Genomic DNA, 17,917 nt, shown 5'->3' on the forward strand with positions numbered 1-17,917 from the left:
TCGTGATTTATTCATGGCGTTTCTAACAATGGGTGCATTGATGTGCACACGTTGCTTACTGTTCCTTCCTTCAGACCCTGCACTAGTAACGTCGTGTATAAAGGTGCACTCCATTGTAGTCTAAGCATGGCTGATAAGGTCTATGTCCCCCAGGGTACTATCGGAGGGTACCCTCGGTACGGTTCGATATATCGGAAAGTACATCGGGGTACTATACGATATATGTCGCTGCGTACCCTGCATTGTCCCACCGTACCCTGACTTGTAACCGATGTATTTCCGATATTGTAAAACTAAAATATAAAAGCTAGCTCTTCGTTTAAAAAAAGGGAAAAGAAAAATATAGTCAAACATAGCATACATTTTTATTGGATTGCGATGTTTTGAGGTTTCTTCTATGTGATGTGGTAACTTGACAGAGTGTATGTATTACGACATCAGTTGGCTGAAAGTCAGGGTACGGTGGGACAATGCAGGGTACGCAGCGACATATCGTATAGTACCCCGAGGTACTTTCCGATATATCGAACCCTACCCAGGGTACCCTCCGATAGTACCCTGGGGGACATAGACCCTATCAGCCTAAGCATGTGTGGTATGTGGCTACGCATCATTATAGTGTATAAGATTTATGACTATACTTGTCACACATCACTTGCTGTGTCCACACTGATCAACAAGGGTTGGTTCCGCTACGGTCGGTTTTCAAGGCTGTCTACCAGCAAGGCTGCGACGCAGCTAGGACAGTACAATAGCATTACTATGTTTTGCGGAGTGAATGGTTGAGGACTCAAATCAGTTTGCACGTAAGCAAGTTTTCCCAGCAAGGTAAAGTTTTAAAGGTAGGCAGCACTTGCTATTAAGATGCTGTCTGTTGTTTTACTTTCTGCTATAAGTGTAAACTGGTATTTAGTAGTATATTGGGAAAATGATATTTTTCATATATATGAAATTGTCATATATAATACAGTGTTTAATTCCCCTGGCCAAAAAAGGTCCGTGAGGTGGTAAATGTTTTTTGTGATGTGTTTGCGCATTTCGAGGTCCTAGCAAAGTAGGCAGCGCAGGTGCTGGCCAAGCCAGGCGGTCAGGGGGCATGTTCCCCCTGGAAATTTTTGAAAAAATGGTGCAATTTGGTGCATTCTAAGCTATTCTAAAAACATTGTATGAGACTCTTGAATCTAGCTCTTTTTCAAGTTTGCAAAAGTTTCGCTATGAAGCGGTGTTTTGGACAAATTTCTGTGTGGCAGCTGAGAATTTAAGCGAGGCTGCCCGCCTCGCTCAGGTCAATGCAGAGGAAACACTGTAATACATATCTCCTAGACCTCCTATATTTCCTATATGTCCTATATGTTTTATAGGCTTCTATAAAACTCCTATATTTTGACACAGCCGCCTATATTTCCTATATTTTGTGTGGCTGGCAATTTTTGGGTAACTTGTTAGGGGGAGAGATCATCTATTATGGCCGACTGAGTCTCTTGTATAGACAGATGTTGGACTTTCATTGCCAACTTCCAAGATCTCTTTGCAAAGTCATCTCTTTGTAACATTTGCAACTTTGCAACATTTGCAAGTGCATCTCTTTAAAAAGTCTATATCCTATTCCTGCAGACTGAGTATCTCTGAATTGTTTCAACTTAGAAACCTTCCAGGAGCCAAGGTTGTATGATTAATGTGTGCACAGCTTCTGCTCAATTCCTGAAAATGCCTATATTTCTCCTATATTTTGAAGGATATCTGATAACCTTCTATATTTCCTATATTTTTGTCTCATCAAGTGGGTAGGAGATGATAATAGCATGAACATATGTATCCTCAAAATACGTATGTTTATTGTAATAGTAGTACTCAGGATCATGAGATAAATTAAGGTGAGACTGAGTAGGAATATTAGTATGTTTCTGTTGAAACCATGATTTTAGCATTTTTTATCTAACCAATTGTTTATCAGTGCATGGTGTACTTGGCTCTCGGTAAAACATGTGCCAAAGTCACAAGTACTGCAGTCAGGGTACGTCTGGCTCGTTTTGTATAGTTACGGGGTGCGGTGAATTGGAGAGTGGCAAGCATACGCACGCACACACGCACGCACGCACGCACACGCACATAGACAGACATGCAGGCACGCACGCACGCACGCACGCACGCACGCACGCACGCACGCGCACACACGCACGCACGCACGCACGCACACACAGACACACACACACACACGCGCGCGCACACACACAAACACACACACCCACACACATACACACACACACACACACATGGACAAACATTTGGAAAAACGTGCCCATGCAGTTTGTACCCAAACTAGTGCACCCAAACATTCATACAAGGACACTGTCCCATACATATTAACGCATGCATGCACATACGCGCTCACACGCCTACACATGTGAATGTTCAAGAATAGTTGCAATGCGACCTTTTCCTTATACGGATCCGGTACAGACGGTTTGACCCAATTGCCTCTCATGGTTTAGAGGCATTTGTGCATGTGGCAGTGCTGCGTGTCCTAGAAGTACTGTGCGTGCGTGCGTGCGTTTCTGTCTGTGTGTGTGTGTGTGTGTGTGTGTGTGTGTGTAGTGTGTGTGTGTTGTGTGTGCGTTGTGCAGCTGTGTGTGTGTGTGTGTGTGCGTGTGGCGTGTGCGTTGGTGCGTGCGTTTCTGTCTGTTGTGTGTGCGTGGTGCGTTGTGCGTGTGCGTGTTGCCGTTATGTGTTGGTTGCGACGGCGTGAGAGCCGATGTGATGCGCAAATGTGCGCGCGGGCCGTGTGTGTGCGCTGCTCGGTGGCGTGCGTGCCGTGCGGGTAGTGTGTGCGTGTGTGTGCGCATGTGCGTGTGCGTGAGTGTGCGTGCGTGCGTGCGGGTAGTGTGTGCGTGTGTGTATTGAGGAGATGCATGGCATTATACAGGTCATAACATACAGCGAGAACGACATGTCTCGTGACGTCCCAGTAAAATCTGCTGTGGCAGCATGTGACGGCGAGCTATATCTACATCTATATATATATATATATATATATTATATATATATATATATATATATATATATATATATGCTGCTCCACAGGCTGTGAGCAGTCCTACCTAAATAACCGTCGTGGGGTGGGCTCTGGCTGCTGCTGCTGCCCACTCTCAGTTGGGGTGCAGCTATGGTAGCGAAGACATCAGTGTGCAATAACTTGGATGAAGAAAACGTGCTGTGATTGAATGAGATGTAGTATTGTGTGGCAAACCGCCAGCCAGCTATCACATGAGAGTCAACGTAGTTAACCACACGGTTAGTCAATCCTTAATAATACCTCGCATCAGAATTCTGTGTGGAAATGTTGTCTAGAATATATAGACGGCTTATTTTATATGTGTTGTCGCATTTATGGTACGTCTTTTGTGGAGACTGCCTTATAAATGTGGTAATGCTCAATGCTCATGCGTATATATGTGTTCTCACATACATTTATGCTTCTGTATGCTGCATGGCGATACTTTCGCTCGTAGGGTCTATGTCCCCCTGACCTCTGTTTGACCTGGTTCGTTTAGCTATTTCTGACTAACCCTCACCCTAACACCACTCACCCCTCACCCTCACCCTATATATATATTAGTCAGAAATAGCTAAACGAGCTAGAACAAACAGAGGTCAGGGGGACATAGACCTTATCTGCGATACTTTCCGCAGCTTTCTGACATTTTAGCAACATGATGAAGACGTGAAGCAGAAATGATATCTTGTTTAGACTCTAAATCTATTTCTGCTCAGAACCGCAAGTTCTTGAGTCATAATAGAATATAAATTTTAGAGATGGTCATAATTATAAGTCTGCTCTGTATTTGGTGGCGTTGCAGTGTCTAATACTGATTAAGTGAAGCGAGAAATTGATTCTTTTGCGCTATTATGTCCATATAGCTCTACCAATATTAGCCCTTTACTCTGCCACAGCTGGTGCTGAAGAAAAAAAGCTAATGTTGAATGCTCGAGCAGTTAATTATATTTTTTTACCCTTTTTACTTCCAAACTTTCCTTCATGTTCCTTTGCATGCCATCACACCCCTCCTCTCTCCATCAATCCCACCCCCTTCCTCTCTCCATCCATCACACCCCCTCCTCTCTCCATCCACCCAGTTCTGGTCATAATTGGAAGTCTGCGATGTGTCCTTGTGCAGTCGCATGAAGGAATGGCGTGTAACCAATCTCTGGAGAAAAAAAACTAGTGCAGTGAACGGACCGTCGGTCCGTCTTCATCGCTGAACCTGAGCGCGGTTAAAATTGGCCTTAGAAACACAGTCAACGCGACCTTGAGCGGCAGCAGCGGCCCGCACCAGCGCGCGCAGCCTACGTTCTCTCCCCACGTACAGGGCAAGAAGGCATGCATAATGTAAGTGCAACATTCACTGATTCGTGCTCAGCTTAACGTAGTGTAATTGATTAATAGTAATAGTTAACTTTGATGTCGAATAAGCCGCCACACCATTTGTTACCTGATCCTATGCCGCTATGGAGCCCACTACTCCTGAACCTAATTCTGAACCTCCATTGACATACGCGGAGCCTGAAGCGAAATCAGACAGCGAAAATCCGACGCAGGAACCTGAACGAAGGTTGAAAGAGGAAAAGAAAACGGAGGAAGAGGAGGACTCGCGTGGCTTCGCCCGAGGACTCCAACCAGAGTGCATCATCGGCGCAATCGAGTCCAGCGGAGAGCTCATGTTTTTGATGAAGTGGAAAGGCAGCAATGAGGTAAATTTGGTCCCAGCCCGGCAAGCAAATATTAAATGCCCCCAGATTGTAATCAGATTCTATGAGGAGAGAGTGACCTGGCGCACGAATGATAAAGACGAAATTAATGTGTAACTGCGAGCATCACTGCAACAGCAAGCAAGCTGTATAACGAACGACGCGGAGGAAGCCTACCAAAATAGCACACCGTGGCAGCAGCAGCAGCAGCAGCGAGGCAGCCGAGAAGATGCAGCCATTCAAACAGTTTGAAAAGATATACATTCTTCCAATAGGCCTATCTTGTAGGCAGTCCTTTTTCTGTGTGTAACAGTTGTATGTATATAAAGGTGTGAAGAAGATGAGACGTACAACATGCAAGTGTACTGTGAACAACGTGCAAACAGGCACGTACGTCAGTAACCGCGGACAGAACCCATGCAAGGATGAAGACGTCGTCAGCCACAAAGGGCAGCGACACCGGCATATCCGCCCGACAAGATGGTTGTAGTGATGATGACTTCGAGGGGGAAGATGTTCCACTCAGTCATTGCATCACACACCCAAGGCACAGGCTTAAGTGAATTCTACGAATCAACCGCAGCCGCCAGTGTCTTGTGCAGTTGACCCACTGGCCATGGATCCATCTGCAAGTGACATTGAGGCTCAGGAGCCTGATGACGCAATGATGACCCGTCGGAGGCGGAGAGTACAGCCACGAGCCTTGACATGGAAGAAGATTTATTTCAGAATACGGACGGTGAATAAGATTCGCAACCGTCCAGGAGGCGAAAGGCCTAACGGGAATCAAGCGAGTCAGATTCCCCAGTAGAGGCAGTTAAAAAGGGAAGATTAACAGCACAAGATAAACGTTATAACAATGGCAGTGTAGCGAGCAGAGCTAACTGCACAGGAAAAGAGGTAAACGTTATAACAACGGCAGTGAAGCGAGCAGAGCTAACTGCACAGGAAAAGAGGTAAACGTTATAACAACGGCAGTGAAGCGAGCAGAGCTAACTGCACAGGAAAAGAGGTAAACGTTATAACAACGGCAGTGAAGTGATCGAGGCTCACTGCACGAGAAGAGAACGACGGCTCTAACGAGGACGCATTTAATTGCGCCCACTGTCATGGTACAGGAGCCACTAGGATACGCCGCAGCAAGGCAAGAGGGCGGAAAGCGCCTAAGGAACAGAGTTAAAGGACTCTTGGCGAGTGCATGGACGAAACGTTGAGAGGTTCACTGTATCTCCTTCCATTGTGTCCGTGCCCCTACCCTACCACTCCGGCTTGGAATTAGCAGTACGCATAAAATTAGCACTGAGCACGCATGTGAGTGTTGTACGCGTATGTTTCACGGGGAACGCGAGAGTGAACACGATGATCATTGGTTACGGCTATCACGATGGTCATGAGTTATGATTATCACTGTTGTGCCCGCAGGCAATTTGAGTGTTATAGTACTTATACGCGCGATTTAATTTGAATGCGACTATGGCCATTACGATGATCATAAGTTGTGTTTATAAATGCGTTGGTTTGAATTTAATGTTTACACGCGTGTCAGTTACGTTGGTTAAGGGTACCACGTTAGTTAAGGCTTAGTTTAAGGAAAGATTTCGTTCACATATCGCGATCATAGTGCACGAATTCACGTAGTAGTAGTAGTAGTAGTAGTTGAAACTAGTTGTAAGCGCGAAACGCTATGCGCAACGGCATACGCGACATAATTGTACAAGTAGTACGGGGAACTCTTGGGATGCCTGTACCCACGGCCTTATGTCACCACGTACTTATGTTAGTTAAGGAAAGTCTACGTTTATATATCACGACAAGAGCAGATAAAGAAGGACTTCTTTATACGCTCTTGATCACGAGTATAGTGAATGAGTTTACTTCGTGATTTAGGACAAAAGTTATTGCCATTTGAGGGCAAGCAACTTTTTCTGGCAGAGGGCGAGTGTAGCAGCGTACTACGCGTGCTACGCGATTTTAAGCTATCTATTAAATTACCTCTAAGTTGAGTTATAAGTGTTATACTTAATACAGTCTATGGTTAACATATCCTACAGCACGATGACTTCATCGCTGAACCTGAGCGCGGTTAAGATTGGCCTTAGAAACACAGGCAGCGCGCACTGACCTATTATGTTATAGTGACCAAATCCTAGCGTTGTCGCAACCTACAACCATGTTTTAATTAACTTACAATGGAGTGGAATTTCCGTTATAACATACACCTCAGTAGCGCACAGAGCACGCGCCTAACGCGTGCCCTTGGTTTTCTAACTGCGTAGAAGGGCGACCGCGTAGTAAGGGCGTGGCCCAATGACCAGCCAGTTCTCCGGACACGTGACCCGGCCCTGTCCCCCATTGCAACAACACTACGGCCAAGCTATACGTACGCGTGATGGATATAAGACCCAGCGCGCGCCGCGACACGTAGTAGTTTATGCAGAACAGTTAGGAGTGTGAGTCCGCGCACGACGCGCGCGGGCGCGGGTTGACACCGCAAATCCGCGCACGGCGCGCGGGCAGTGGTGACAATTCAGCCGTCTTTGTGTAGTCCTACGTAGTCAATTCATGTAGTTCTATACGTAGAATAAATCATATAGTCTGTTACAACAAGACGTGTTATCTTTACTGTGATCTTCATCATCACTCGTTCTTACGTCACACGAGAGACAAAGAGAAGCTGACATCCTTTAAGCGGAAACGAAAACACGAAACGAACAACGAACTGGGTTTATAAACTAAGACATTAATACGATTATACATTTAATACGAATCAAGAACAATAACACAACGCAAGGTTAGAACATTACCACCTATACGATCACGTGCCTACACACAGTCGGGCACCTCCCGACGTGTCTCACGAACTGGCTATAACACTTGTACACCTAGAACCTTTGTACACAGTTTTATAACAGGTTATATGACCGTATTCTGCCCCCACGTGTGTTAGCTTTGGCAGAAACAATAAACATATACTGCTGGGCAAATATGCTGGGTTTACACTACCGACTTTATGTTGTCAAATTGGCGAATTGGACCAATTCCAACTAACCGACAATTGGCAGTGTAAATGCAAAAGTCGCGCGAGCAACTGGTCAATAGCTATTAGTTGGGAGATTAGAACATGTTTATTTTCGCCAACTCGGTGTTGCCGAATTGCGATATTGGTCTAAATCACCAATTTGACAACATAAAGTCGGTAGTATAAACCCAGCTTTATTTTGTCCAATGGTCGTTTCCTAACATTCAGCGATTTCTGTAGCTACTTAAAATCATCAGGTGTTCAGTACTGGTGGTCATAAATATGTGGACAAATGTGAGAATTTCTCCTAAACATGACTACAGATCCAAATAGCTGCACATGACGCACTTCAATAGGGAGAATAGGGAGTCGTCAGGTTACACACAATCCTGTATTCCCCCCTCCCCTACAAATAAGCTTGCATTCTTTAATAAATCCTAATATAATCGTAATCGTTTATTTTTAACCGTCAACCATTTTAATTTACGCTTGTTTTTATCTTTTCTTATATAATCATTAGCTTCTATTACCTTAGGAGCCTGTGAAACCAGCTTCTTAGCTTGAATTTACTTCTAAGGGGGGGTCACCTAATTCCCCACAACCCCATCCATCTAGCAACTAACATGCTAAAACTTTCCCTTGCAAATTTTCTGAAATATCCTTGACATTTCATTCGAATTTTAGTTTAATTAACACTCCAATGTGTGAATGACACGTTTTAAATGAAGATGGCATGCTAACGCTTTTTGCACCAACTGAGGGGCCAATTATTCCAAACAAGAACTTTCGAAATATACTACAGTGTCTTGCTACATCTACACCTTCATAGCTAACGTGGCTTCCCAAGTTAGAAAAAAATGCAACGTATTTCATGTTACAACCATTACCAGTCGTCTCGAGTCTCACATGTGTGTGCTATTGGCGGAGTAAGTGTGCTGGCTGTAGTATGGGCATCTGTGGGAGCAGCAGCAGCAGCAGTAAGCAATATTTGCTGTCATTCCCTTGGCACCTGTTAGGCGCATGTCTCCCGCTAGTGTATGTAGGCGGTGTCGCTAAATAAGGAGCGTGTGTAATGTATAGGTGTGTCTGGAGCGGCCGCTACTTCGTACCGTCGCGAAAAGGCACTGATGCCGTCATCAAAATCTGAGATTGAGTTTTTGTTAGCTTGTTACTGCGTAAGGCGTATGGTTTGATTTTGGGATTGGGGGCTGCTTGTACCTCGTTGCCTTCAACTTCTCGCTCTCCTTTTGCTGCAGACTTGAGCAATGTCTAAGGCGAGCAGCAGTTTGAAAAATGGGCTTGCTCCGAAATACGCAGAAAATGAGGAAGAAGAGGAGCGCGCGTGGGGAGTGGACGACACGGATGAGAACAAGGAGAGAGGAAACTGGTCGGGAAAACTTGACTTCTTCCTTTCGTGCGTAGGCTATGCTGTCGGAATCGGGAACGTTTGGAGGTTTCCTTACCTGTGCTTTCGCAATGGAGGAGGTGACGTCACCTGTTATACTTGTTCTACCTTTAGTTATCCACAGTCTCTTGTTGAGTAGTAGTTTGCATGTTTTTTGTGTATTTTTTTTGGTGTTGTCTTAATGTTATTCATTCTTGCGTTAATTATACGTTGCGTGTGTTGTATATATCTCTTTTTTTACACTACTTAGGTGGGGCCATTTGTCAAAACCACCATAAAAGTTCATTTAGATATCATAAACTATATGCTTTTATGCTATATGATTTATTGTTCTTTATTCATTACATATGTATTTCTGAGTATATTTACATTATAATTATTGTCACCATGCACGTTTATGAATGGTCAAACACAGCTAATGAATTAAATTTGCGTGATTTGTTAATAATATAGTAATTAGTATCTTTTCTTTGACCTATGTTCCCTTATTGCAGGAGCATTTCTGATTCCGTACCTGCTGGCATTGGTCATATGTGGCATACCCCTCTTCTTCATGGAAACAGCAATGGGACAGTTTGCTAGCGCTGGTGCCATTCAGATCTGGAAAATAGCGCCGATTTTCACAGGTTCATATATTGTCTCATGTTTAAATAGTTAGATTTTCCTGTGCACGATACTGTAGAAACCTATCTCTGTCTAATTGGCAACCATGCACGGGGCGGCAGGGCCAAGACTCCACATGAGGCCATAGTATCTACCCTAGGGCCTGTGCCACTCATCGCACCTCAGTCTCGCTCTCACATGCCTTCCTTCTTGGCACGTCCTTCCTATTTTTTTAGCGTCCTATTTTCGGCCTTTCATGGCATAAGCACTTGCATACTGTGTGTGTGTATAGTGAGTGCATGACCTCCTTCCCGAGCAGGCTTCTGTCCTGCGTGCCAGAATTTCACACTAGCAGTGAATCTCAAATCTCAAAGCTTTTTCTGTGCCCAGGTTGCGCCAAATTAAACAACTTGATAAAAAAAAGCTTGGTAAGAGGAAACGAATGACATTTGCAGTCGTAGCGCACCCGTTACCCTTCACATCCCACAGAACTTATTTTTAGCTCAGCTGACGAAGTCAGATGCAGCTTGTAGAATCGCATGATTGTCCGTCCGTGCGTCCGTTCGTCCGTCAACAGTTGGGCACAAATCTTAACCGCTCGACGTATGGTCTTGATATTCGGGACGTCAGGGGGTGGGGGGATCGCGAAAAGGAGGGGGAATATTTCCCCCTTCACTTAAGGTATAGGAGGAAATACGGAATTGCGGCACAAATCTCAACGGCTCGACCTACGCTCTTAATATTCGATGTATAGTGTGATGGGGAGGAAACCCATCACCAGCGCGAAATTGGAGATCACAGGTCAAAGGGTAGTGGGGGAAAGGTCAGGTATTAGACATTTTCTGAGGATATGGTCTAACGGACCGATTGCAAAACTTTTTTGTTTCAGCGCTGACCTACCATTTTTATCACTTTATTGAAAGGACCATGAAATCTACTTTCCACTGATGTGCGAAGAGTAAGTGTCTAACCTTTTGACCGTCAAGAGGAGGGTTAAACATGGATTTGTTGACTGTTAACAAAGGACTGAACTGCTTTTGCTATTAGAGCAATTTGAATTGAGCAATTTTATGAATTTCAGTATTTGTGCTTTCTAGATTTTTACCAGAGAATATCCATCCGTTCTTGTGAAACCTTTCTGTAAATTTTCGCAAGTTGTGCTCAACCTTTTACCTGCTAGAATTACATATTCTGATTACCCTAAAAACTTGTTAGAGCCACCTCGCTAGTAATTAACTGTCTTAAATTAATAGTAATTAAATTAATTAGTGGCTGATTATGAACCAGCGATCTTGTGGAAGGGCTTCTACTAAACTTGCCTGGATATCTATTAGACTTCACAGTTTCCAAGTCCATAAAACTGTTACGCGTAAATATGTCGTTGCATGTGTAAGCGGCACCGGCATGTGTATGGGTTTATGACTAATGCTTGTTGTACAGGGGAGTAACTAGGAGAAGAGTCAGGTGCAGATTTCCAGCCTGAATCGCTGTCTGAGCTAGAAATGCCGACTGAATCCTTCACGTGATCTCTGTGATTATATTATAATATCAGATTTCTCATTGCAGCCTGTGCGTGCCATCCCGTCGGAGCGTCTGGGAAGACATGCAACCAGACGACTGGGCAGTGTCCGTGCAAGGACGGAGTGACGGGCGTCACTTGTAACCGATGCGCTAAGGGATACCAACAGAGCCGCTCGCCAGTGGCGCCATGCATCAGTAAGTGGCGAGCGACTGAACTACAGCGCATTATCATTGTTTTTACTTGTATCAACGATTAATTAATCCATATAGAAGTGAGACTAAAAGAAGTCGTCACCTATACATCTAAACTATTAGTGCTATCGCAATTTGCAATGATGAATGGGTTTCGACCGTCTATAGAGAAGCAATCATTGCGTAGCATATCCCTTTTATATCCGACGACATTTATAAACTCGGTGGCGAAATAGCCGGCCATTACCACGCATCGCCCCCTCGAACTCTTTCACATCTATATAACGACGAACGTCTTGCTCGTAGAAAGAATGCTGTAAATCGTGCATAAAATCGTCGCGTCGCATTGTAGAAGATCGGCCGTTATCAGATTGAACAAACCGCTATATTACCCGATACAAAACCAGCCGCTGATTACTTCGCGCGCGATCGTAATAGCCGAGAAGCAATTGCGAGTGTGCGGAATTAGCATATTAGTTGTTAACGAAGGCGTCGTCGGCAGCGACGAGAACGTAGATTAAATTACCGTTTCTCTCGGCGCTGAGGCGCAGACAATGGCCGACGCGGGCCTTTAGCCGTCGCGCGAATAATTATCATGTAAATACGGAAATTTAATGAAAGTCTTCCGTTTAACGACGCGAGGCCCTCTTTCACGCGCGTGTCACATCTGCGAGAACGCGCCAAGATTTATGAAACCGAGAGAGAGAGAGAGAGAGCGAGAGAAAACGCGCGCGCCGCACTCTAAGGCGCGCGCACATGCATCGTCGGAGAGAGACAGCTTCGTTATCGATATATCGGAGGGGTAGTCGCGCTGATATCCATGATAATGAAAACCCCAGAAAGAAGCTGACGGGGAAGCGAAGACGGGGGGGGGAGAATCTCCGCCGAGAGACGACGCGACCTGCAAGGCTAGGTGGTGGCGGCGAGAATCGAAGCGCTGGCGGAATATGAAAGCAGCGTCGCCACAAACTAGACCGCGGAATATCATTGACACACTGTCGGCGACGACGGCGCGAAGCCGCGGCGCGTAAGCTCGTTAGCGACGCTCTGTTGTCGCCGCCGTGACTATAGGGACCTTAGTTGTCGCGGGAGATTACGCGGCGGGTACGCACGACGCGAAGCGACAGCCGCCGTCCGCGGTGTTTAATAGATCCAGCGCTATACACATCTACAAATAGAGGCTATATAAGCTAGTATACGTAAACTAGAGGCTGTTTGCCGGCATTCGTGAGCGTTGTTGTTTCACCGGACGAGTATCGGTACACACATTCACGCGTCGTAACTGTGTGACAGGATCGATATCTCGATTGATATCGATAAATTCCCTCGTCGATTAATTAATTCTCTGATTGATTTTTTTTCTTGCGTGCAGAGGTACCGAAATTCATGACGACGGAGCCGAGCAAGGGTCGCGACAACAGACCCACGTACGACAGTAACCGGGCCACGACCAGTAGAGGTAAGCCAGCTGCTGTTCTTCCATGTGTTCTGCCAGTTGTTGTTCTTCCAGCTGTTCTTCCTGCTTTGTTCTTCTTCCACACTTCCAAACATTTCCCGGGCGCGCTCCACCTCATGCCGATTGAGACTCCAGTTCGGCATTATCGAATTTCTGCCGAGTCGTTTGTCGCTTTTTCCCAGCCTCACGGCGTTGCTATAGCTCTTCACGCGCGTGCACGTGACGCTCATACAAGCGCGTCGACGAAACCCGGCTCTTTCGGAAACACAGCCGAGCGACGGTTTCCACCTGTTCCTGGCTGTTAATCGCCTACTAAATGCGCTCCTCGGTGTGCAATATGAAAAGCATCGAATGACTGGCGTGCATGTCGTTTCCCTGTCACCGTATTTCCCAGCGGAGCGCCGGATTAACCATCGGTGCGGCCAACCAATAACCCGGCCAGCCGATCCACTTAGTGACATCAAATGCGCCTTAAAATAAACACTATTATTAAATCATAACTGACAGAACGCCGCGCTTGGCTTCTACTTTATGAGAGAAGTTTGAAAAGCCGAGGGACCGGAGCTTCCAGCGAAATCTGACGATTACGCATTTCCGTTCACCTCTATAATGATTACGTCAGCGCATGTTGCAAATGGCGGAAGATTGGCGAGCCACGTAGTGTTCGTCTGCAAGTCGACGCGTCCTCTCTCAAAACGATCACAAGGGGGTAACGTTTTTTGTTTCTTCCGGCTCGGAAAATGATTGACAGAATCAGCCAACATGCGTCTATAGAGCATATATATATATATATATATATATATATATCAGGAGTCTATTGATAGACGCCTGCATATATATAGTATCTGTATATTATACACTCCTGATTTTATCTGTTTATTTCTAAATGTTAGTTAATATAATAAGTAGGTATTTCAGCGATTCTTGTAATCTCCCAATTCCTGTTTTCCTATCCTTTCCTAGAATCAGAAATGTAAGTTTTTGTATTTTTTGATATTTTTAATAAAGATTCCGATTCTGTGATGTGGCCTGAAATTGCCTCTAAGGACACTGAAAATTCCAAAACGTCTCCATGTCGAGCACCCTCGCCTACGCAAGGACATGCCAGGTGTCCTTCGGGGTGCCATTCGCCCCCCATTCGTCTTATTATTTTCCTATTTTTTGGACAAATACCATTTTCATCTCTGTAGAATGCACCCGTGTTGTCCTTGTCGCTGTGGTCGGTATGGTGGATAGTGACAAGTATTTTAACATACAATATACGATACCATAACATAATTTATAAGACGTTCTTGTACAAATGTTTTTGCTAGAAATTTTCCATTGCTGCATGTACACAGGATATGATCATGAGAAGAATTATTTAAGTGGTACTTGGCTAGATGTTGAGGAGGATGAAGAGGGTCAGTAGTGGGTCAGCTTCTTGGAACGGTGTCTGGTTCCTGCCTCGTATATAACCGGTTTCCCTTTAGCACAATGAATCTCTTTGAAGTCGCGGTTTCTACCTATACGTTTTATCCGTGGAATTGCTAATCATTTATGGCAGTGCTTTTCAAATCTTTTTGTTGTGAACCGAAATTTAATCTTTTCCTAGCCAGAGGTCCCAAAAATACTAGTACATCAAACACTGTTAAAAAATGTATTAGGAAAAAATACATATATATATTTTTTTTTTTTATATAGATAAGCATTTATTAGAAATGATGTGAAGAGTTTGAAGGAGCAATTAGAGATATTGGTGACAAGCTTAACAATGTAAAATAATAGAGCAATAGAAATAGACGTAAAATAATAATTACTTTTGAAAACATAAAACATTTAAAACAACTATAATTCATAGAAATTTTCTTTCATTTTCGGGAGCAAACTTGTGTTCACATTTCTCGGGAACACTCCCATGTCTCTCATCTGGGTCATGATGACCTTGGGGTTTCGGACCTACTGGTTTATGGGATGTTACACCACAGGCGGGGCGGCGTTAGAATGCTATCCTCTCCAGTGCACATGGATAGAGTTTCTACGAAGGTGATAATTCTAGCGTCTGGAGGCTCAAATTCTCGACTGAGCTTCCATATGTCTTTGCTGAGTTACTCACCGAGGTACAAGCATGTAGACTGCTGGCACTTGTCCAAAACATTTTAACTCGCCCCGAATACGTTGCAGTTGGCAAGTGAATGAGCAGAACTCGCAAACACGTTAGTTTTACTCACGGTTGAAAAATCCGACACAAGACCACGTGAAAGAATCTCAGTCATCAAACCTTGATAACAATTAAGTCCTCCCCCCATGAGAAATAATTCGTGCCTCCCCTTGCTGCTACCTTTACATAAGATGAAGAGTTGACCAACGTCATCAATCAATAATTTCTCCATTCTTTCCATGTGCGTTTACATCATCAATCTTTGGTTCAGCATCGGACATGTAATCGGTCTAGTCTCGTGAATTAAGCAGTGAAACAGCAGATATATGGTACACATCTCTGTTGCAGCAATCTCATGTATGTGTCTTTTGTGTGTGTTTAGAAAATGGCATATTGCTGCAGCTTCATGTCGTGGGAGTGAACAACTTAACCAGTCCATGACTATATAGTATTAGAAGAGTCTAGTGAGAGGGGGAGTTTGGAGTTCAGTGATAGGCAGAGAATAAAGAGCGGCTGTCCGTCCCATACCATTAATTATAAACTAAAATATACTATTAAACCTGCGATTCGAATTTGTCACGAATAACTCGTTTCTCTCTACCGCTATCAATCTTAATTACACTTTGCGTATACGTGCTGTCTACCCATGAGTCGTTGAAAGTGAACCACAAACTATGCTATTCGTTTATGGGGTGTCAAGCCACAGACATGCATTCCCTCTTTAGAATACCATCAGCTCCAGTGAACATTTGCATCTCTATAGCTACCATAACCTTTACAGCACTACATGGTCCTGAGAAAAAGTCCAAAATTTATATGGAGATTAATATGCTGGGTAAATGTGTGTACGTTACTTGAAACGGGGGTGGAATCATACATTTACTGCCCTGCATATTGCAGGAGCAGTTGAGTAGACATAATATCAGGAGTGTATCAATATTGATACACTCCTGATAATATGTTCATTATGTTCAATATTTTTCTTACAAAATCAAAATCAGAATCAGGTTAAAAACATTCGGATAACTGTTTGTTAAGCAGGCAAAAGTGTAGAACGCATGTCGCTTCTTGTTGACGTTATATCCAACAATAGAAACTTCTTCCCAACCTCGTGAACAGTTGTGAAAGCGGCAGAACTGAAATAAACCTCACTATTATTGCTAGACTTCTACACAAAAACTCTCACTGCGCTCTACCATTTTGGCAAAACTCCAGGCTACTCGACTTATTCTTAATATATTCCGTCTTGTAGTAATCTTGTTGGAGTAAGCTGTATGTTGGGGCATGTCCTCCTTTTGGTCAATCACCATTGCAATAATTACTACTATAGACTACTTATACATACATACATACATACATACATGTTTACGTCTGTGCGTGCGTGCTTGTGTCCGTGCCTGTGTGTGTTTGTGTTTGTGTGTGTGTGCGTGTGCGTGCGTGCTTGTGTCCGTGCCTGTGTGTGTTTGTGTTTGTGTGTGTGTGCGTGTGCGTGCGTGCTTGTGTCCGTGCCTGTGTGTGTTTGTGTTTGTGTGTGTGTACGTGTGCGTGCGTGCTTGTGTCCGTGCCTGTGTGTGTGTGTGCATGTGTGTGCATGTGTGTGTGTCTGTGTGTTTGTGTGTGTTTTTGTGTGTGTGTACGCGCGTGCATGCGTGCGTGCGTGTGCGTGTGCATTTCTGTGTGTGTATTTGTTAGTTGATGGTTCATTTCATCGTGCTGCTACGTTGCAGGCGTCGGCTACGGCACGGTAGCCGTAACAAGCATCCTGTGCATCTACTATAACGTGATCATAGCGTGGACGCTTTACTACCTGGCGTCGTCCTTCGCGACCGAGGTGCCGTGGAAAGGCTGCCTCAACCCGTGGAACACAGCAGCGTGCGGCAAGCGCTCGCAGCTCGTCAACTCTACGCTCGACACACTACAGAACTACACGACGAACATTACTCTGGTTAAAGCGAAAACCTCGACCGAAGAGTTCTGGGAGTAAGTGCGCGTGCTAGCTGCGCGCGTCAAACGCGTGTGATCGTGTTATCTGGAGTGTCTAATATTCTGCTTCTTAAACTATTTCAGTATCATTCGCCCTCGAGTCTTTATCACAAAATTTCATTCACCCGCGACTAAATTTCCTTATGTTTTATGGTAAGTTTCATTCGCCCCAAAATAATTTCATTTACCCTTGGGTGCGTGAATCATTCACCAGTTTAAGAAGCACTGGGAGATTATATTAGAGTACATTGAGATAATGTAGATCTATATTATGGCACTCCTGGTGTTACGTATGCATATTTTTCCAGGGATTGTGTTGTAATTTGCAGGAATACGTGCGTAGGGCCATGAACCCAAGCCCCCGAGTTCATCTGAGTCTCACAACCAGCATAAAAATAAATGCTTACGATAAACGAATAAGGAGGCGGTGCTTTTTTTAGGTGGTGGGGGGTGTAATTGACTCCTACAGCCAGCAGCTTGTGGCATCCTGCTGCTGCTGCTGCTGCTGCTGCTGCTGCATCTACTGCTGCTACTGCTACTGCTGCTGCTGCTGCTGGTGGTGGTGCTGCTGCTTACTGGTGCTGCTGCTGCTGGTGCTACCGCTACTGTTGCTGCTACTGCTGCTGCTATCGCTGCTGCTACCGCTGCTACCGCTGCTGCTGCTGCTGCTACTGCTGCTACTACTGCTGCTGCTGCTGCTACTGCTGCTCTACCTGCTGCTGCTGCTGCTGCTACTCTGCTGCTGCTGCTGCTGCTCTGCTACTGCTTCTGCTGCTGCTGCTGCTGCTGCTGCTGCTGCTGCTGCTGCTGCGGTTCCAACTGCTACGGCTGCTTAACGTATACGATCTATAT

The 17,917-nt window shown here is 44.8% G+C and overlaps 1 protein-coding gene across 5 annotated transcripts in view; it reads left to right on the top strand.

The window, feature by feature from the left end:
* Positions 1–761: 761 nt before the first annotated feature.
* Positions 762–17,917, top strand: part of LOC106806744 (sodium- and chloride-dependent glycine transporter 1-like) — a 29,597-nt gene continuing 12,441 nt past the window's right edge. The window contains exons 1-4 of one of the 5 annotated variants that reach the window (XM_014808790.1): positions 762–828; positions 9,022–9,250; positions 9,665–9,796; positions 16,810–17,062. In XM_014808790.1, coding sequence (XP_014664276.1) covers positions 9,031–9,250; positions 9,665–9,796; positions 16,810–17,062 — 605 coding nt within the window. In that variant the 5' untranslated portion in view covers positions 762–828; positions 9,022–9,030. Of the gene's footprint in view, positions 843–3,125; positions 3,292–4,692; positions 4,750–9,021; positions 9,251–9,664; positions 9,797–16,809; positions 17,063–17,917 lie in introns of those variants that run through there. The other 4 variants (XM_014808793.1, XM_014808791.1, XM_014808789.1 and 1 more) reach the window with 4 other exon arrangements.

This window comes from Priapulus caudatus, unplaced genomic scaffold (genome assembly GCF_000485595.1).
Source record: "Priapulus caudatus unplaced genomic scaffold, Priapulus_caudatus-5.0.1 Scaffold177, whole genome shotgun sequence".
Taxonomy (NCBI): domain Eukaryota; kingdom Metazoa; phylum Priapulida; class Priapulimorpha; order Priapulimorphida; family Priapulidae; genus Priapulus; species Priapulus caudatus.